The sequence below is a fragment of the Rhea pennata genome, chromosome 1 (assembly GCF_028389875.1).
Source record: "Rhea pennata isolate bPtePen1 chromosome 1, bPtePen1.pri, whole genome shotgun sequence".
In the NCBI taxonomy this organism is placed as follows: Eukaryota; Metazoa; Chordata; class Aves; order Rheiformes; family Rheidae; genus Rhea; species Rhea pennata.
The window spans coordinates 142522543-142544214 of NC_084663.1; the positions used below are offsets into that span (position 1 = coordinate 142522543).

The 21672-nt window shown below is 39.1% G+C and overlaps 1 protein-coding gene across 3 annotated transcripts; it reads left to right on the top strand.

Moving 5' to 3' along the window:
* The first annotated feature begins 2467 nt into the window (after positions 1-2467).
* On the top strand, positions 2468-18529 carry LOC134139911 (arylsulfatase D-like). Of its 3 annotated transcripts, none has more exons than XM_062574719.1 (10): positions 2468-2597; positions 9249-9398; positions 10412-10533; positions 11789-11911; positions 12121-12544; positions 13476-13612; positions 13828-13962; positions 15776-15938; positions 17448-17569; positions 18028-18529. In XM_062574719.1, the coding sequence occupies exons 2-10, from the start codon at positions 9301-9303 to the stop codon at positions 18393-18395; spliced, it is 1692 nt and encodes a 563-aa protein (XP_062430703.1). In that variant the 5' UTR covers positions 2468-2597; positions 9249-9300; the 3' UTR covers positions 18396-18529. The 3 variants fall into 3 exon arrangements, with proteins under 3 accessions (XP_062430703.1, XP_062430687.1, XP_062430694.1); XM_062574703.1 differs by lacking the exon at positions 2468-2597 and adding an exon at positions 2772-2892; XM_062574710.1 differs by lacking the exon at positions 2468-2597 and adding an exon at positions 9574-10154 and having other exon boundaries at positions 9311-9398.
* The last annotated feature ends 3143 nt before the right edge of the window (positions 18530-21672 follow it).

Below are 21672 nucleotides of genomic sequence, written 5' to 3' on the forward strand. Positions count from 1 at the left end.
CTCCATTTCTCCCTTTCTAAAACCAAACAGAATTTTTCAGTGTATTCAGTTTCTGTGTCTAGTGTTTATCAGATTTTGACTGTGATTAATATGATCTGTTTAAAGTATACAGAGATTTGTTTAAAGTACTGCCGGGATGGGGTTGACAAGTGCTGGGCAGGGCTGTGAGCTGCACTCAGGGCCCAGTAGCTAATGTGATCAGGAGACACATTCTTAGTGCATTTTTTTTTTAAGCATGAAATGCACATACACAAAAGCCATACACAAGTTTTAATGCTGCTCATTGAGACAGGCAATATTTCTCATCCTTGCCAGCCACTGGGCAGAGACAAATATGTAGGGGCACAGCTTATCCTACCTCTGCATTGTGTGACGGGGTCCTGAACTGGAACTGGGCCTCTTACATACGGCAGCGAAGAGACTACTAATTTGGATCTCACGTCACATTGCACTCTTTCCTGGCACTTGCAGGCTCTTCCTGAAGCTGCAAACAGCTTCTGCAAACATGAAAGTTTCTGTACAGATCAGATCTGCTCTCTGCAGCTGTCCCACTCATTACGTTTGGATGGCTGGAGGGCTGAAGTTAAAGTTGGTCTTACCGGTTATACTTGTATCCTGGAGGCTTGCATGTCACTGAGAGTGAACATGTCTCTGAGCTGGCTAAACAGACTGGTTTGAAGGACTAAAAATATAGCAGCCCTACTGTAAACCCCAAGCTAAAGGGATTTTGATCCCTTTAGTTAAAACAAAAGTTAAAGAAAAAAACAGTGAAATCACTACCTATAAAGACGTAATTAACAACCCTGGGGATGACAGCCTAGTAGGGCAATGCCTCTAACATTAAAAATACAGTTTTCAGTTCTGTGGAAATAAAAGTAACCACAATATATAATGTAGGCTAACAAAAACTGATTTAAATCAACAAAAATACCTACTAAAATGTTTATGCAAACTTAACTCGTCAAATAGATGGTCTTTCTGGTGAAGGAGGGACTTTCCTGGCTGGTCAGAATGAGGCTTTCTGCAGGTAAGAGCTATCAATGAGAACAGGAAACACTGTGATCAGATCTGCAGGGGGGAGGCAATGAGGCAAAAGGTTCAAAAAAGGTTCACTGTGTCTTTTTGCAAAGTGGATCCTTTCCTTCAGGTTTGGTTTGCAATCTAGGAACTCTCTGCTGCTTCCTACATTACACAATTTTCACCTCATTCTTTCCAAGTCTCATAAAAATCTCCTCTCTAGCATTTATGCAGCTTTTTATCTCCTCCTTGAGGCATTCAAGCATACCTTCTCTCCTCAGAAGCCTCCTTGTTCTTATCTGTGCTGAAGGCGCCTTCCTTTTTCTCACTCTCATTTCTTTGCTCCACTCCGTGAGCATCTCCTAGCCAAATACATTCAATTACTTCTTTGGGCAGAAGTTGCTGTTTTTTGAAGAAAACAATGCAATCGTTACTTATTATACACAGATGAACATTTAAGTCCTTACTGCTGTTCTTGACATTCATACACTGCACCAGCTGGTGACACTGTGAACTTCTACCATAAATAGGATTTACAAAGGCCTAGTTATTAAGTTCTGATTGTTTGATTTCTGCACCTTGCAGTGATATTTTATATTAACATTTATTTTGGCCTGCAAGCATTTTAAAACTCCCAATAGTACATCTACACAAAGAATCTCTATTCCTCTCTTCTAACTTTGATCAAATAAAGCAGTTTATACAATCAATTTTAGTATGATGCAGTTGTACCCTCTCTTTAAACCACCGTAAATATATATACCCCATAAAACCAGAGGTCCTGGGCTCTTGTGGTCCTTCAAAGTTGTACGGCAAGCCAGACTGTGCAGCCGCATAAATCCCAGTGCTGTCAGCAGTGAGAGCTCGCAGACAGAGCTGCAGGGAGATGAGACTGTTTCAAGCACAGCACTCTGTATGTTGGCTGATGACCACATAACTACAGCCTTAGAGCTAGCAAAGCCTGCTGCGAGTGTGCTGCTAAGTTAATGGCATGACAAAATACGGTGGAGATTTAGACAAGCTTCCAGAACTGGTATCCACACACCCATGTGACACGGCCACATTAATTTGACTGGATTACAGCCCTCTTAGCAGGGCTATTGGCTTGCCTTCTGCATTAGATGTGGCCATCCTGCTTCCAGCTACCAGGCAGTTTCTCCAGCCAGAGCCCAAGGTTTTTTATGCAGCGTGGTACATATCCTATATTCTCATGATTTATTATTTAGCATCTACTGCTCAGTTATCACTAATGCCCTTTCTCTTGGTCTTGCTAATATACAATACTAGATTTTTACTTTATATATATATAAATATATATATATATACACACTATACTACTACACTTTAAAACTTTTCTTCTCTTTCCACTTAAAACACTTCTTCCTTATCCAGCACTTTTAAGCAGTGGGCAGGGAAGTTCTCCCTTGTGCCAGAAAGGATGAAATGATTTTTAAAAGAGATTGGCACCCACCAATTACTCCGATACAAATACAAGCAACGCTTCTGAAAACTGCTCATTAGAAAGAAGCACCAGAAAGTCTGAGAGGAAGAAAATGGAGAGAGCAAAGCTCCTGCCGTGAGTGAGTATGAAGAGAGTATAAACCGAGCGGCTGGGTTTTGTTTTGCTTAGGGTTTTTTTTAAAGTTCTTTCCGTTTTCCCCGGGAGAGGAAATTTTCCTCCCTCCCTTGCTCACTGCGTGCACTCCCCTGCGGCAGCACTGCACTTTGCTTTCGCTGCCGCTCTGACCGCAGAAGGGAGCCCTCGGCCGTAAGCCCGGTCCCAGGCCTCTCTTCCCCCGCCGCGGAGCCGCGGGGACGGGCACAGATGGGCGCCGGGGCCGGGCGGGAGCCGGGGCCGCAGCGGCTCCGCGGAAGGTGCGGTGCTGCTGGAGGCTGGAGCCGAGCCGAGGCCGGGCGGCTGTTTCGCGGCAAGAAGCTGCGGGGAAGGGAGGGTTGAAACAAGGAACTAGTTGAAACTCTGCTTTTCTCAGCTATCGTCTTGCTTTCAAAGCAAATATGCATCTTTGCTTTGTTCTTGCTCACTTCCTCCTCTAACCTCTGGAGCAGAGCATAACCAGGGCCTCTGTCTTCTGAAGCATCTGACTCATCAGATCATCAATATCAAAAACAAGGGTGGGGAAGATACAGTAATTAGTCATCTCTATTTTCTCTTCCTACTTAATGTTTCAAACCAAACCCTTTCAAGTTTTTGGTGGATTAGGTGGTGAAAGGCAGCTAACCTGCTTTCATTACTATCTTCACTAGAGTTACCATGGCTTTAGGATACCATATAGAAAGTATATTCTGCCTCCAGGTTGCTTTCATGCTATCTTCATTACTTTTCCAGCAGCAGTGCTCATACTTGTCCCTCCTTTCATCCATTTTCTTCGTTTCTATCTCTGATTTTCCATGCTTGTGTGTTGCTATCATCTCAGCTGTAAGGAAACATGCATGTTTATAGATGAGTCTTTTGAAGCCTGAAGGCACAATTAGGTCATTTAGTCCGGGGATTGCCAGCAACAAAGTGGAAGCACATGAGCTTGTAGCCTAGCCTTGCTAGACTATTTCCATCCGCGGGGGGGGGGGGGGGGGGGGGGGAAGCTGTGCCACTACCAGCCAGCACAGGATAGCTGTTAAAAAGTAACATTCCCAGCTTGCTTCCTGGGATGGTTTTGGTTAGTGATGAAGTATAAAGCCAGGTGGTAACACAGTGGTATAATCACAGTAATGGACAGTAATGCTAGTATTAGTTGGGCTGGTAAGAATTAAATCTCCTAATGAACAATATTGCAATTGATTCCCTGAGAATGCAGAATGGAGAAGGAGGGAAGAAAAACCACTGAGAATCTCTCAATTTCAGAAATTTTCATACTTTCATCCTTTTTTTCAAGGACATCTCTTGTTTTATAGCTGATGAAAAGTGTCACTTTCTGGCTCACTAGCCACAAGTACTGAGTAAGTGACTGCTCAGGCCAGCTGAGATATTTTTTTTTCATTGTTTCAGTCCTAGCTTGTTGCCTGTTCCCCTCCTGAACATGCCTGGAAACTCCGGGAGACAGGGAGGAAAGGCAGGACAAGGTGGAACAGCATAGTTGTATGTTGAGTTTGTTTCTTCCAAAGCTGTAAAGTATATTGAAACTAGCCTTTTTTTATTATATCCGGATATACTGTTGAATGTGATCAACCTGTTGTGTAATATATTTTTTTAGAAGGTAGAAAACAGGTGCTTATTTTCAGCAAATTGCTAGGTAGTAACATACATGTGCAAGGTATGCTCCACACATCTGTTGGAAGGGTTTTTCCTAATATTTATTTTAATATAACAAAAGTGAATTAGAAGTGCTGCAGGTTTTTTGCTTTACTTTGATGTGTAATAATTTCTTTCAGTATCTGAAGTCAGAAAACTAAAACACAAAAAGAAAGTAAAATGTTTTGCTGTTACCGATTACTGATTTTCAGCTTAACTATCAAGAATGTATTTCCAATTTTACTGTTAAAGCTGTGTGGCTCTTAATGTTATTAAGGATGGGATGGTCCTTTATACTCTGGTAGATTCCCCAGAGTGAGTGGTGGTGTTGCCACACCTGGAAACTAGGGAGAGACATGAGACTTGTTTGGCTGCAGCAAAACAGTATTATTTTGGTCCAGGCAGGTAGTTTTGAAATGGAGGTTTCTCTTTTTCCTGTGCTGTGAGATTTCAGAAGGATAGACTCTTAATCTGGGAATACAATCAACAAGTGAAATACTCTGAGGATGGGGGAAACTGTCTGAGGCCACAGTGCCCTGGGGGGTGAAAAGACTAAATCTTCAAGCAGCTTAGGCATGTGGATTGCATTCTATAAAGCAATCCTGGGGAAAATGGGGACTGCACAACCAGAGGTAGCTGCATAGAGAAAGTCATATACAACTACTTGCAATTGTTGCAAATCATTTAGATCCACCTGTAAGCAGCCACGAAGAAGCTGGCAAGAGTTCAAGCAAAACTTGCTAAATCTCTTCAAGTGACTGTTTAGGCAGCTAGAGGCTTTGTAGCATTCCTGGGATGCTGAGTGAATAAACAGATTAAGCCTTTCTCAATGGCTGATAAATTTGGAGGAAGAAATGGATGGCAGAGTGGTGTGCAATATCAGTTGTTGAAGAGACTAAATTGTGGATACAAACAACTGAAACAAAATTGTGCTGGTCACTTCCTGCTCTTCATGGCTCCATAGGATTTGGCCTTGTTTTACCTGAGTATTTAGCCTGAATTACCATAGAGTCCCATGACTTTTTATGTGGCTATATTAGGCTGCATAACTGCTAGGGTGTACATCTCCTGGTTGTAAATGAAGTAATAATGTTTTTAGTTAATGGTGATGTTTGACAACTTTTCAGTTGAAATAAAATAGTAACAACAATGGTTACATTTAAACTGATAAACTGTAACACTGTGCTTGTTTCCAGCTCTGTTGGACTTTGGGGAATCCATGCTTACCTCCAGTGATTCTTTATCTGGAGAGACTCCTACTGTGAATAATTTAGTACCACCACATATGTGCAGCACCCCCTTTCTCCATGTGAAGACATAAGTGAACTATAGAACTAGTATTTTAAAACTAATCTGGGTTTATAAGCAGAAGAGCTTATGTAGAGGGAAGGTCTATTAGGGAAAGAACTAAGAAAAATCTTGAAATACAAAAAGAAAGGTTTTGATGAGAAGAAGCTTCTTCAAGGCCAGGCCAGGGCCATCTTCTTTGGGTTATTTGAATCCTTTAGGTAAGAGTGTTAAACTTAGTTTTAATTAAGCTCTTACAAGTAGCTTAGAAAAGAAGATGTCATATGAAGGTACCATGGAATCTGCCAGTAGTGATGACAAATAGATGTTGATTTATGGGCATCTGCACACATATAGAAGCTTGTTGCTCTAATCATGCTTATTATTAAATTTCCACTGTTTGCCCCTTTGTTGGGTTCCATAATGTGTGTTTCTTTATATCTTTTTCTTCTTCCAGTTTAGGCATGTGGTCTTGATTATGTTGTACTTTCCTTGAAAACATGATTCAATAGTCAATCACCTCACTAGCTGGTAACACATACTGTACCTGTCTAACTCCACCCTCCAGACACGGGTCTGTCTCAGCAAAAATGCTGAGCTTTCTGAAGACTTGTGCTTTCTCCTTATGAATTTATGCACTAATCAATCTTTTTTTTTCTTCTTTTTTGATTGAGCTTCTGGTCTATCAATATAAAGCATTCTTTTCCTTTTCTTGAATTCTTTATGTGCTGTTTTCTATCTCTTCTCCAATTTTTAAGCTTTAATTTGAATAATCAAGCCTTGGTCAATACGCAGTGTGGTTCCCACCAATGCTGTGTCTTTGAGGCAAAACCACCTCACTAGTCTTTCTCTTGTAAAGACATGTAAAGATTGACTGAGTCCTTGTTTCCTCCAATATCACACCAGTGGCTTGTGGTGAATTTACAGTTTATTATAAACTTAAATTGTTTTCAGAATCACATCTTAGCAGGAGATGATTGCTCTCCCACCTTGCATAGCCATTGCTGCCATTCTGTTCAGGTGAACAGATTTCTTGTTCCTCCCTGTATGTTTTGGTTTGTACTTGGCAGAATTAAAATGCTGTTGTTTGAATTGGCCTGCCTTTTTCTAAGCAATCCAGGGTTCAAATGAACCATTTTTTATGAGGTTTTGCCTGCTTTAAGCCTTTGTTGTTGATCTCATCCCTCCCCAGGAAGGAAATTCAACTATATTAAAAATTGTGTCACTATTTTTCTCTTTTTTTTTCCTCTCTTCCCTAACTGTGAACCCTACACTGTCCCAAAATGGCTTCTCCCTTTGTACGAGCCTTTAGAGAAGTAGTCTAAGGTGCCAGGCTCTCATATAGTGTTCATTTTCCTGTGAAATCATGCAGGAGGTGCAGATTTCTTGAACAGAAGGATGCTATAATCTCCTAATTCTTTAATTCTCTGGGTGTGCACTAAGCACAGCAGGATCTCCATAGAAAATAATTCTAAGGCAGGTATAGCAGCCAAAATTTTACAACCCAGTAGGTTTTTCAGCATCTGATTGCCTGTGCCAGTGGTTATCTAACTTGTGCTCAAAGATCATTGTTTGTCAATAAAGCTATGTGAGTTCAGTTGTGCCGTAAACCCATATTACATCTGGTACTTAGTCTACACAGTGCTACACACTGTGTACAGTGCTACAAACCTGCTACACAGTGTTTTCCAAATGTTTTGCTCTTACCTGATTCATTAGGCTGACCTTGTAGAATCAATCAGCTGCCAAAAGGATTCTTGGGATCATAACTACATATTGATTTAATGTCTTAGTGTTTTTAAACAATGAGGTCTGTCTCCCAAGTGGAATTCTCTGGCTGTGCCTCTTAACATCATCGTTTCCAGAATCTGCTGAGTAGTTTTCTAGGTAACCCTGAAAAGACGCATATATGCATGTGTTATGATCTACTTCCTTTCAACCATATTGCTTTCAAGGTTTATTAATGTTTAGTAACTAAGCATTCTTGCACTCTTTCTCCAGGTATTGCTGAAAGATGATCACCTTGAGCACTGAGCATGGTTATTTTATAATGCACTGTAATGCCATGTAGCATCTTAGTATATAGATTTGGAACTATAAGCAGTAGGTTACCTGAGATGGAGTTTGTCCTTGACCCAATCTTAATTCACAGGCAGGATTACCGCTGGGATCAGAAAATACCATCATCCATCTTAGCACCATGAGAAAACAAAGCACTAGGATGCTGCTGCAGTGAAATCAGATTTCATGATCCTATTTCTTTTTCTTTCCCTTTTGTGTGTGATGAGCAGAGGAGGGAATGACTATTCTTGTACTCAGCATGGAAAGAAGAATGTTTCAGTAACTGAAATGGGTTGTCAGGGGCTGTTTATTTCCAGTGCTCTTTAGAGACCTCCAGTGCTCTTTAGAGACCTCCGCTTGCTGCTCTTAGCTTGAACCAGTTAGCGCTCTGAAAGCATTCATTTTACCAGTACAGCACTGTGTAACTCTTCAGAGATAGGACATTTGCAAATAGGAGAGTCTCCTTTACTTAAAATAAATAATCCAAGTACAGAATGGAATGCTCTAAACTGCTCCTAAAGCAAGTTTTCATCGCAAGTCTGCAAATCGCTGCTGTAACTTATTAGTAGATTGAAAAAAAAAAAAAGGAACTTTGCTCTTGAATGATTAAATTCTTATAGCTGCTGGTTACTTATTTACAACTGGGAGTTCTCTAATCTCTTACATTTATAAAAATCTTGTTATTATCTGGTTATTTATTCATTCAAAAGCATATTTTTCTATGTAAGATCTTTGCTCCAAGACTGCAAATTCTGGATTTTCAGGACACTGAAAACACTCTCATTCTGTGCTATAGAGTTGCTACTGCCCTATGTCTGGCAAAATTAGTATGTGTTTCAGTGATAACTCTGCAAGTTAAAACCATTCCAGGATTAGACCTTAAGACCTTTGATCTAGCAATTTTGAATACTTATTCGGAGAAGTATGTAGCTTCAAATGTAGCGGACATACCTATGTAAAAAAGGGTGATATGCATATATAAAAAAAAATTTTGTTTTTGTCAGATATTTAATATAGGTGATTCTGGTATGAGACTAATTAAGTGGCAGCTCAGAATGCCAGTAGGAGAGTTTCGAGTTAAGTATTCTTGAGTTGAGGGGCATGGAGTTGTTTAATTTTTGCCAGCTCTGTTCCAAAAGTAGGTTAAATTTCTTTATTCACGGGAGGCAAAATATTCAGAAAATGCCAAAATGGCTTTGGAACATAACTCCAATTTTCATAGAATTTATAGAATCATAGAAGTATTGTTTTTTTCTCAGCTCTTCAGAGTTTTCTGATAAATTTTAGAATATATGCAACCCATTCCAGAAGAAAATTCCTAGGCCAAATGACTAAGAGGATAGTCTTCCCTTATTCCTTGCTCCATGAGCTCTAGAAAGGCTACAGAGGTCTCTTCCAACCTTACTGATTCTATGACTCTACTGCAGCCTCTCTGACTACAGTCATCTAGCTGCTGGAGATGGAAGAAAGGGAACCAGTAAAATTCTAACCTCCCACTTCCTACTGAAAGTGTGGCTGGGAAATGAAGTTTCCCACCACTTTGTGTTCCATGCTTCAGTTTTCTTGATGGCAGCTCCCAGCTCTCTCCAACTTCTTACAAGTCATATATGTAAAAAGTTACTTTGTTGTATTTCAGGCGATACCTCCTAACGACATTGACTTTATGTTTATTCTGGAACACATTTGGCATGAGTGCAGCTATGGACTCTAAACCCAATATACTTCTGTTTGTGGCTGATGATCTTGGCATTGGAGATATAGGCTGCTATGGGAACAATACCATAAGGTAAAAGATCTCTTGGTACAATATATTTAACATTATAAAACATCTGTCTTGGGTAATTAAACCTAGTTATAAAATAAGAAGCATTCTTAATCTTTTTATCAGAGTGCCATTACAGTTACTGTTTTCTCTCCTTCTCATGCATGAATTTCTTCATTCTTTTTTGTATATATGCTAGCCTTACTCTATCCACCGAGTGCTTTTCCAGAATCCTGAATCCACTTGCTCATTGCCTCCACTGATACAGTCCAATTCAATCTCCTGTGGGCTGACCCACATGAGTCGTTACATGATGATATGCCTTCAAAACTAGTGATTACATTCCCTCAAAACTAAAAAAGCAAAGCTGGAGCAAATGGTCATCGGGAGCACTTCTTACACGCCTCGACTGATGCCCTCCAAGAGGTGCAGCACCATTTTGTTATGATGCTCTGGGCATAGGTCTCTAACGTGATGTCAATATGGTTGTACAGACCAATGAGTGTCTGAAGACAGCTTGAGAGGCCTGTTACACTCATTGCGATGTTGTAGTCCACTCTTCTGGGAGAGCTGGGGTCCCATGCAAGTGTCAGTATGTAAAGGTATTATGAAATAAATAGCATGTGTTATCAACATGGAACAAAAAAGTCTTGGTTGCAAGAGCTCCAGATGCCCAGGAAGATTCTCCGGCTCAATGAACTCTGAAATTCAAGATGCAGATGGGCTGCTGAAAATGTCCTGTTGGAAGTATCAGAATAGAGGAGTACCATCCTTTTCTAGGTAGGTCTTTCCATTTCAGTTTTATTTTCAAACTAAACAGTGCCAAAAATTTCCAAGTTTCTTTTCAGGGCTGCCAAATACACTCTATGGTTGTGTCCCAAGAATGGATTCTCCGGTAGCTACAGCCCACCACTCCTAAAGCATGTACAAAAAAAGAGCTTTTTGAGGAACTATTCAAAATCTCTAATTTTTCTTGACAATCTGTTAAAATAAGTTTGATATTACCTTGCTTCTAATAACGTGAAACTGTTGTTTAGGACCCCGAACATTGACCGTCTGGCCAGAGAAGGAGTGAAACTTACTCAGCACATTGCTGCAGCTCCACTCTGTACTCCGAGCAGAGCAGCTTTTCTCACTGGCCGATATCCCATCAGATCAGGTTGGGCCCATTTTTAAATAACTTACAATATGTATTGGAACAGAAGGTAACTCAGCTATTTCCTTGACTTGCAATAGAAAATACTTTGCCAGTGGCTCAAACTTCAGGCTCAAACTGAAGACATTCAGAAATGACTTATGAATGGGAACCACTGCCTCACTAGCTGACAGACCTTTAACCTTTATGGGATGTGGGAGATGTGTATGATGCAAATAGATTAATATGGAGAAATGCTAACAACATGAGTAATATCTGTCAGTTTCTTACTACAACACAGCATGGTGCTAACTGTTGGCAGTCCTCTTGGCAGTGATGATTAGAAGTGAGGGGCTGAAATAAGGGTCTCCAAAGAAAATGGCAAGTTCAGTGCCACCATAGTGCAGAAAGTCACAAAACTCCACTGAAAATAAAACATGAGATCCACTCTACACCTATTTAAGCATCTTTTGGAGAACTTTATAGATATCCTTTTCTTGCTAGTAGCTATGTAGGAAAATCATATACTTTAGGAGAACTAAGCGCAAAATCAGTGTATGTGTTGGGTGAGCTGTCTCACCTAAGCATGTCACTGCTGTAGTCATTACATCTCCAGCATGAGTCATGCTAATTTAATGTTTACTGCAACTTGCCTTTGACTTCCACAGTTACAGTTTATACAGAGAAGACATTTAGTCTACCCTTGTGGCTACACCAAAAGTTTGAGGTTTACACCTGCAGAGTAGGAATTCCTGTTCAAATTCTTAGCAACAATGAAATCAAGCTTTTTTGTAAAACTTTAAAGATACATGGTGAGGAAATTTATTTTAAGCATATAACCCTTATTACTCTAAGATCTGAGTACATCACAGCTTTTAATGTATTTATATATTCAATACATCATTCTGAGATAGGGAAATGAAATTGTTATCTCTCATTTTAGATGAAGAACAGGGAGACTGACTTATCGCAGTTGTTCAGAAAAGCAGAAAATAAAACTTACTATATACTGTCACCACTGATTTATTCTCAGTTTGATGGTAAAACTGGTGTCAAACTGTATTTGTTTTAAAATATAACTCCTGACTACCTGGAGTACTTAGATACAGTATTGATAATGTGATATGAGTGCCTACAAGACATGCTTTGCTTTACATCTTCTGAGGGGCTTCATTGGCTTCAGGTGCAGCACCTAACTCGGAGCCTGACAAGAGCAGCCCAGCCTCTGCATGCATAGAGGGAAAGGCATGCACAAAATGACCTGGTTTGTTTTTGTCAGGGATGGCCTCCAGTGGTCGGTATCGAGCCCTGCAGTGGAACGCTGGGTCAGGAGGGCTCCCTGCGAATGAAACAACCTTCGCAAGGCTGCTACAGAAACAAGGTTATACCACAGGACTGATAGGTAGGTGAAAACGTTTTACCATGCATTTGAAGAATGATCTAGTTGTATGAAGGAAATCTGGGGATTATATTCACTCAAAATGATCCGTTAGTCATAGACATGAATCCTCCAAAAGACAGAGGGGAGAAAATACTCATATTTGCAGGAAGACTAAAAATGCTACAGTCTATATTAATGCTCTAATTTATTTCACGCTTTAAAACCTTCAGGGAAGTGGCATCAAGGTGTAAACTGCGAATCTGTCAATGATCACTGCCACCATCCTCTAAACCATGGGTTTGACTACTTCTACGGCATGCCTTTCACGCTTCTAAGCAACTGTCAGGAAAACAAACCTCCAGAGCTGGATGCAGCCCTTCAAGCTAGGCTTTGGCTTTACAGTCAGATAATTGCACTTGCTGTGTTCACTCTCACTGCTGGAAAACTGACTGGTTTGATTTCCATCTGTTGGAAGATAATTGCCTGTTTTACTCTGGTGGGCTGCATTTTCTTCATTTCCTGGTACTCCAGTTATGGCTTTGTGCAGTATTGGAACTGTATTCTAATGAGGAATCATGATATCACTGAGCAGCCGATGAGGCTGGAGAGGACTGCTTCTCTCATGCTGAAGGAGGCAGTGTCATTTATCGAAAGGTAACTCGTTGTCTGTAGTTTTCTTTAAAGGGAACAGGGTGTTCTGGGCTCTTGCAGTAGGGTATTTTCTCTAGAAACTAGAGCTGTGTCTTGATAACTGCTTTGAAACTTGTACCAAAGTTCTGTAGTTAGAAATTCAATTCCCTTGCACTTTAGTTGCACTGTCTTGAATCTGAACTTACAGCAAATGAGGTGCATTTTAACCAAGTGATATATGATTAGGAAACTGTTTCAACTCACTGTATGCTGTAATCTGTAAATAATACATTTGCTCCAAGATTAACCAGCTAAATTATACATTTCACTCTACAAGCTTCATCTGTGCTGTTTCTCAAAAACCCTGTAAAACACTTTATTGGATTGCTTCACATTACACAATTATTCCTGCTAAAAATCTAAAAAAACACTTGAAGTTCATTTTCATGACATTCAAACACTTGAGAAGAAAGCTGAGTTAAGATGGTCCATGTTCTTTTAGCCACAAGTTCCTCTTCTGCCTGCACAGCCTTGGGTAATTATTTCTGTGTATCAATTATCTTTATCTAAAATGGGAAAGTGACTGTTATTTTCTTTGAGACTGCGAAAACAAATATACTAAAAACTGTTAGTGACTCTGTTAGAAAAGCTGTATAAATATGAAATATGAGATTGCATCCAGCTGCATTCAATTAAAAAGGCATCAGAGTTGGGCATTTAATTCATGTAGGCACTTTGTACATGTTATGCCTGTATACACATTAGAATTTTAAAGCAATCATCAGTTTGACTGAACATGTTATTTCTTTCCTATTTTTTATGCAATAAGAAAACTGCTAACCACAATCAGTGGAGATATGTTGGATGTGGGCACAGTCTAGACCCAATGTGTGTGTCTGCATGAATGAATATATATATTTTTTTAATATTCCAAGTGTACAACTCTTTTTTAAAGAAACAGGCACAGACCGTTCCTTCTTTTCGTTTCCTTTCTACATGTTCATACCCCGCTTTTCACCACGGCAAAATTTCTGAGCAAGAGCAGACATGGTTTATATGGAGACAACGTAGAAGAAATGGATTGGATGGTGGGTATGTATTTGTCAAGAAAGATTTGTTTCAGACATATACCAGTGTATTTTACAGCAGGAAAAATAATAAAGCCAAGGTATCTGCAGAAGTCTAAACTATTAAAAACTTCTCCTAGAGTGCAGCAAGAGATTATTTTTCAAAACATTAAAAAAATGTCTTGATCTCTTTCTATTTGCTTAATAGGAACCTTGATGTCTCTTTTTCTTAAATTCAAGGCAAAATTCTGGATTCTCTTGACAAGGAAGGTTTGAAAAATAATACATTCACATATTTTACCTCTGACCATGGAGGACAATTGGAGGCTCAGGATGGATCTGCCCAGCTAGGTGGCTGGAATAGTATCTATAAAGGTAGGAAATACTGTATGACTTTATGTGAAGGTTAGAAACAGATATATAATGAATTTATCTTGCTCAAGCTGTCAAGGATGGAATGAGTTGCATTGTTTTCTGGATGAAATATAGGTGTCATGCAAAGGTGTTTTAGTCTTTAAGTCATCTTTCCTTTCAGTAAGATGCAAGTATTATTACTCATTTCTATGATAAAGATGTTTTATAGTTTGATACCTATAAGACATTTGTTTTTCTCAAATAAAAGCTACAGGAAAAAAATGCACGTTTCTGGCATTATTTAATTGATATATATATTTTTTCTTCTCTCCACAATAGGATTTCTTCCTGATTTGCTTGTTTCTTTTTCTCATTATCTCCCAGAAATCATATCTGCCCAGCTAATCAATCTGTAATAGAGTAAGAAGGGCACATTGTGCCATGACTTGCAACAACAACTTAGTCCCCGTATATTTTCATACTCTACCCAGGATCAATGATTGGCATAAAATTCAAATGCCATTTGCATTGACCATGGTGGTCAAAGAGGACCTTATCCTTTACTTTCTGCATCTCCCTTCCACTGTGACATGTTTCAGCCTGGTGTGTAGCACAGTGGCTTTTTCATACCAAAAGAGTATGTCTCTATCGTATGTCCTCCCACCCACTCTTACCACCCTGCTTGGTCAGACCACCTCATCCTATGACCTGACATCAAGTTGTGATGACATGCACTTGGGGATGATTCAGGTCATAGGCCCTGTTATCACTGATGAACCATCTACTTCTTTCGCAGCTTCTCATTTTCATAAATCAGGCTTCCTCCAGTTCAAAACCCACATGAACACTGTGCACTTCCCCAGTGCACAGCAGAAGTCAAAGACTTGGAATTTTGGCTTCCACAAGGTAAATGCTGTGTACTGCTGAGTGAAGGAGGTTGTTGGCCCTTATAAAAGGGAAGGGCTTTCATTTAATACATTGGTCCTCCTTGTCATTTCTTATTTCCTATCTTTGCATGAGAACTTGCTTCTCTTCTCTTTCTGGATGGCAAGACTGATACATCAGCCTGATGGGATCTAGCAAGGACAATGTTTTTGCCAAGTTGAACGCCTTAATTAAGGTTGATTTCTGCATTAGCAGTAAGATAAATAATCTTCATGCAGCTAGTATCAGGATGCTTTGTTAGATTAATTTCTATTAGTAACAAGTGGAGAAAAAGCATTTCCCTGCCATTTGAAGTAAGGTGCATATGATGTGATTTCATAGCTTCAAATTTTTGCTTCTGAGTTTGGAGATTTGCATTAAGCATTGAGAAAGTCAGGTCCAAATTTCAGTTTCAAATATGGAAGAGATGCATAAGACACAGGGAAATACAAGTGTTAAATGCACATATTTTGATGGCTAGACAGAAAATCAATTTAAAAAGCAATAAAATTGAAGGTGTTTATTAAACCAGGGTAATAGTTCCTAAATCTTCTTTATGTTTAAAGAGAATATCAAGTATTTCTTCTTGTGAGCTGTTCCATTTCCTGTCCCTCCTCTTCTCTTTTACTGTGAAGCTGTTCAGTAACACAAGTGAATGCAGGCAGACCACAAAATGGAAGGTAACAGAAGATGGAAGTTGCTTCTTGTTTTTGAGTACATGCTTTTCAAAGGAAGATTTGCTATTCCTAGACTTTCTTTGCATTGGATTTCACATACTTCAGAAGGGCTGAAATACAGAGTTAAATGTTCTGGATAAGCAGTGTATTATTGTGGATTTTTCTGTACATTCAAATATAACAAGCCATTTAATTGCCTTGGAACTGCTGTATATTGGTTTATTTCACTGCAGGTGGAAAAGGAATGGGAGGCTGGGAAGGAGGGATCCGTGTGCCAGGAGTATTTAGATGGCCAGGAGTGTTACCTGCAGGCATAGTTATCAATGAACTTACAAGCCTTATGGACATCTATCCCACCGTAGTTCATCTAGCTGGAGGAACTTTACCCCAGGACAGGTATGGAGACAAGAAAGCATACTCACTGTGTCATCTATTGTGATGACAACAATTGTTATTTTGTGTGTGTTTTTATGATAAGGTAGGTATTAAACAGTGTTTTTTGCTGACCTGTTGCAATGATGTACTACAACACAGAACAGGGAGATAGTGTAGGCTATAGAGTTCATAAGCGCAGGAAAGATTCTGAAATCTCAAAGTGTGTAAATGTATTTGCTGAGCACTTGAACTAAAAAGAGCAGGCTACTGACCACTGGGCACCATATAAAGGTCTCTGGCTGAAGAAAATCCCTATTGTAGGTATAGTGATGATGAAAGGAACAGAAATGCAGGTAGGAAATTCAGAAGTTTTTTCTGTGCTCTTTTTTTTTTTCTTCTCTCCAACCTTCCCAGTCCACTCTAATGGAAGAAAAAATACGTGCCATGAGTGATCGAAGGGATAGTTACAAGGTCTTGAAAAGCCAGCATTTTTGACTTTGTCATTTTATTGTCATTTCTAAATGAGGAACCATTGCCTCTTTATAGGCCTTCAGAATATGTGTGCGATTCATTTAAAGAGAAGCTATAGAAAGATAAACTTTTTCGGTTTTGTTCAAATTTTTTTTCAACAGAAAGAAAAAAAAACAAACTTACTGACTTCAGCCTAAAGTATTTCAGCTTTTAATATTTAATCACCATTAATATGAAGAGGAGATGGCCAGATGAGTGTGTCATTCAGTGTCTATGTAGGTCATGTGGGTGAAACAAGCTGACTTCTTCCCAGGACACTTGAAACCGTATCTCCAACTACATCTTCCAGGCTGTGATATTATAACTTTCTCTACATTAAACTGTTTCAGGTTTTTACTTGCTTATTATTCGTTGTAGTTGAGACTGAAACCTTCACACTGAGACTAACTGAATGAGATGTTTTCAACAGGAAGAATGTGACAGGATATCTAACTACCCAAGGTCACTGAATTTCTTAGGAAACTTACCATCCTTGGATGTTCCCACATGTATTCCTCTGCCTCAAGCCTAATCTATCTAAGATTTTAAATTAGTGATGAACTCTTACAGATATGCCCGTGGGTGCTTACATGACCAGGAGAGTTGTAGTTGTTGAATTATGGACACTTCCAAATTCCTCCTGAAGTCCTTAAACATCCTTGTTCAAGAGGTTTCATGAAGCTCCTCTGAAAATTGCTGTGTGTAAATAATTTTGAGATCAGTAATGATTTCTTGAATAAAGGATCTTTTTCCTACAGATCAAACTCTAAATACAGATTGTTTACATATTGCTAAATGGAATGAGTTGACAATATTGTTTTTTTTTCTTTTTTAAACAACATTTTACCTAAGGATTGAAAATACTAGCTTGATGTGTGCTGATGGCTGCTTTAAATGTATGGCCAAATTGCTATGCAAGCTCCCTAGCACTGGTGCAGCCAATGCAAGGATAATTGTAAGTATGTAGCTCATTCTGTCAGGTTTGCCCCCATTTGAATACCCCTCTCCCCATCACATTAGAGTAATCGATGGACGGAACTTGATGCCTTTACTTCAAGGAAGAGTTCAACAGTCAGAGCACGAGTTCCTGTTTCACTACTGTGGGTCCTACCTGCATGCAGTGCGGTGGCACCAAAAGGACAGTGAGTATACATGTTTGATTCATGCTAGCTGCAAAACATAACAAGCATTTCCTCCTCTTGATAGCCATCTTCCTAGCTGATAGATTTCTTGTATGATGGCTGTTTATCAATACTGATCTCTGGTATTCCTGAACTCATTATGCACAATGTATCAGTGACTCTGGGCAGTAGGAGGTGTCTCACAGCAAAGAAATATTTATAAGTAATATACAAGAAATGTTTTTTAGGTGGTGTAGTGAGAACACAGGCTGTCTAGTATTATAGTAGATGGATTTTGTTTTTTCTCCATATTTCTGATGTCAGCCATCTTCAAAATCAGTACTGAGCACAGAGAACCAGATTTCTGATGGCTGTGGGTAAGGGAAGTAGTGAGTAGAGGAGGTGTCCTTAGTAAATGGCTGTATTTCCATTTTCCTTTATTGTCTTCTACTTGTGCCATAGCATTTCTTTCCTGCCAGGTGTGGCCATCTGGAAGGCTCATTATGTGACCCCAGTCTTCCATCCACCCGGGGCTGGAGCTTGTTATGGAAAAGGAATTTGCCCATGCTTTGGGGAAGGCGTGACCCATCACAACCCTCCGTTGCTGTTTGATCTCTCACAAGACCCTTCTGAAGCCAAACCTCTAACAGCTGATGCTGAGCCCCTCTTTGACATTGTAGTAAAGAAGATTGGAAGAGCCATTGAAGAGCATCGCAGGACACTGACTCCAGTCCCGGAGCAGCTCTCCTTCTACAATGTTATGTGGAAGCCATGGCTGCAGCCATGCTGTGGGACATTCCCGTTCTGTTGGTGTGATAAGGAAGGTGACAGCACACACAGTTTGTGAGATGGATGCCTACTAATACATTCTGTGGCTCTGCTGACAAAGCTTTCAGAAGTTAGTTATGTTGGGGCCCAATAAAATACTTTTTGTTTTGGAAGCAAAGTAGATGAAAATAAAGAAAATGAATGTTGAACAGATTTTTTTTCCCACAGATTTTCTTTTTTCTTCATAACTAGGCAAAGATCTAAGAAAATTCCTGTCTTGCATGGAAAAGGGCCTGAAAGAGATCCGTTTTTCAGATTTGCATCTAAGAGACAACTGTAGAGGTATATTCCTAAACTGTGTCTAATTTACGCCCACTGGGAAAAAAAAAAAAAAAAAAAAAAAAAGTGGAAAACTGCAGAGAACCTAGTGTATGGTGCTGAGCAGCCAGCCAGTAAGAAATATTAGACTTCTGTAGAACTATGGATGTTAGCACATGTGCCCCCACACTCATGGTCATACTGTAGCCAAACCTAATAGTTTCACTCATTATTGCTTCCCCTCCTTCCTTCTCTGTCTCTGCAAAAATACTGTTACATTCTGTTGGTCTACTAATATAAAAACATTGCTGTATAAAGTACACGTAAACACCTGAGACAGTGAATCTGATTTAGTGAAGGATATTCTTTAAGTTGTAAAGAGCTTTTGGAACAGACCTGTGGCTTTAGCTGGGTAATGATAACATATAACAGATAGTATAAAGTACAAAAGTGTTGAAGTCCAAAATAACTCTACAACAGTTATAACAAGGAGATAAATGTATTACTCCTCAAAATGAGGTCCTATTGTATACTAGTTTTGTGGATAACAATTTTACTGAATAACAGATGCCAATAAAAATGTTTTGGATAAATAACTTACACTGTTTTAAAGTCAGCTCTAGAAAAATAAGATTCACTTGAGAGAGTCATTGGAATTAATGCTTAAAAATATTTATTAGCAGGATACTTAATTTTAAAACTGTTTACAAGCCACCGTTCAGATAAAGGAATCTTGACAATATTAGTTTCAAAAATTAATGATGTAACCTTAGTTACATCAAATTTTAGTCAAATTAGTCAAATTTTTCTAAAGATGTGTGTGAATTTCTGTTTACACTGAAATTAGCAGTGAAGTCTCAGAGATTTTAGTGCCTTGATCTGTACTAAGGACTGTTTTCTGCAGAAGGTAGATGGAGTCAAAGGTCTTTATAAGCATGCTGATAAAATTGTAGAGAAATTGGGGTTTGGAGAAAGTAAATGGAAACTGATTATTGATATTGGTAGCTTCCCCTCCTCTCCCCAGTAATGCTTCTGCAAAGATTTTACTTGCTCTACTAGTTGATTCAGTTTAGTTGATTAACTTTTTTTTTTTTTTTTTTGCATCTCTTAATATTTTTCATAGATATAACATAGAAATTTGTACAAGTTGTTTATATTTGTGTCATTTCAATATTTATGTTCTTCACTATTGCAGGTTGCTTCAGAAACCTTTTTACGTGTGAAGGAGTATATGAATGCCAATATTTGCTTTTAGAAGTCAGACATGTGAGAATAGCCAGATCTCTATGTGGATGGTAGCACACAGCATGCCATGATTCAAAATTTAAGTGTTTGCTGGCAGAGAATTCATCTTTAGACAGTAGTGAGTAAACAACAGCTTCCTGTGGTTACACTGTCAAAACCAGGTTATTTGAAGAAAAGGAAATTCTGCAGGGCTCAAAATGAAGAGGAAAAAAAATCTCCTTTCTGCTTTGTTATCACAAATCTGTAACTGTGTTGAAAGATCTTGGCTGAAAGCTTAGTTCTACAAAAGAGAACAACCAGTCACAGCTGTTAACCTCTGTACTGGGTGACTAGCATAGTGGTGAGTAACAGGATGCAAAGTCCATACTAGCAGAATCGACTTCCTCCAGTTTCAAATCCTCCTCCACTTCCAAATCCTTAGTTTTGTTATCAGGAAAACACTTAAGGCTTTCTTTTTAAGCAGTCCAGCAACAAGCATGGGCACACCTTCAGCAATCATCACATGGTAAGAATGATGGAAAGAGTGTAGAAAAGCTAAAGCTATAATTTGGACTGAAGACAGATGTAGATTAATACTTACAGTAGTAGCAACTTCTAAAGAATCATCTTTCCCAAAGCATGATGTAATTTTCAAGAAACATCTTTGCATGGGAAACATCACAATCGTGTTTTGCATTCATACCAAGTATTATAATCAAGCAGGTATTGGTAAAAGTAGCCAAATTTGACAATTGGTCTCATATAAAAATAACCAAATGTGAGCAAAGTGATCAACCAAACCATGTAAACCATGCAAGCAAAGCAATCAACAAATTGAATTGCCTTCAACCATACTTATCCTTCCAGCACTTTTATACAAATCTCATAGTTTAAACTGCTGTATCTTTTTTGTCACACTGACTTCTACTGATTTCTCTCAAATACAGTGTTAAATTGAGCATTCATGGTATTAATAGTCAAAGTATTTAGGGGCCTGAAATGTCAACAAATGAATAGTCATTATTATTTATAGGCATATATTATTTATAGCATCTTTTTCATTGTACTGAAATAGAGCAATGATGAGGTTTATGCAAATCTGCATAGAATTAATTGCACAGGAAATCTAGGTACGGAGCAGCCATGCTGTGAGAATACTTTGTACTCAGTCAGCCAGGAATTCACGTAAAACTTTAACGACGCTTCCAGTTTGCTTGCTGTTCCTGGCAGGGATCCCAGCCAGTTGCTGTGTGAAGACTGGGGGAAGGGATGGTAAGGGGAAAAATATCAAGTCAGTCTCCTTCCTCCCAGTGATCTTAGTGGATCGATGCTGCTAAGAAAACCAAGGAGTGAGAGAAGTTTTGATGCAAGAAGATTAATCAAGACAAGGGTTTGTTTTTCACATTGTTAAACAGTTTGGCTGCTGTTAGTCTTGATGACTGCTTACTGCGTCTTGCTGGCTTAGAGAAGGAATTACGGTCTGATAGTTTCTTAGATTTCTGTAAGTAACTGCTGATTTCTAGAGGGAGGTGTTAGCTTTTATGGATTTTTTTTTCATTTAACAGATAAGGGAACTGAACAAACTCTAGGGCTCAGGACCATGTTTGCCGTGCTCTCGTAGTGACATCAGTGAGAGCTCTACTTTTAGAACAAATCAGCACCTAAAAGAAAAAGGTGAATATGCACATTTAAAAAAATTTTTTTTACAAGCTTGGTATTTCTTCTAGCCCTTCAGTAACAGTAGTTTCCCTAAAATGGTTTGCAGTAAATCAGAGAGTACTAATTTTCAGCATGCCACACCCAAAGGTATTAAG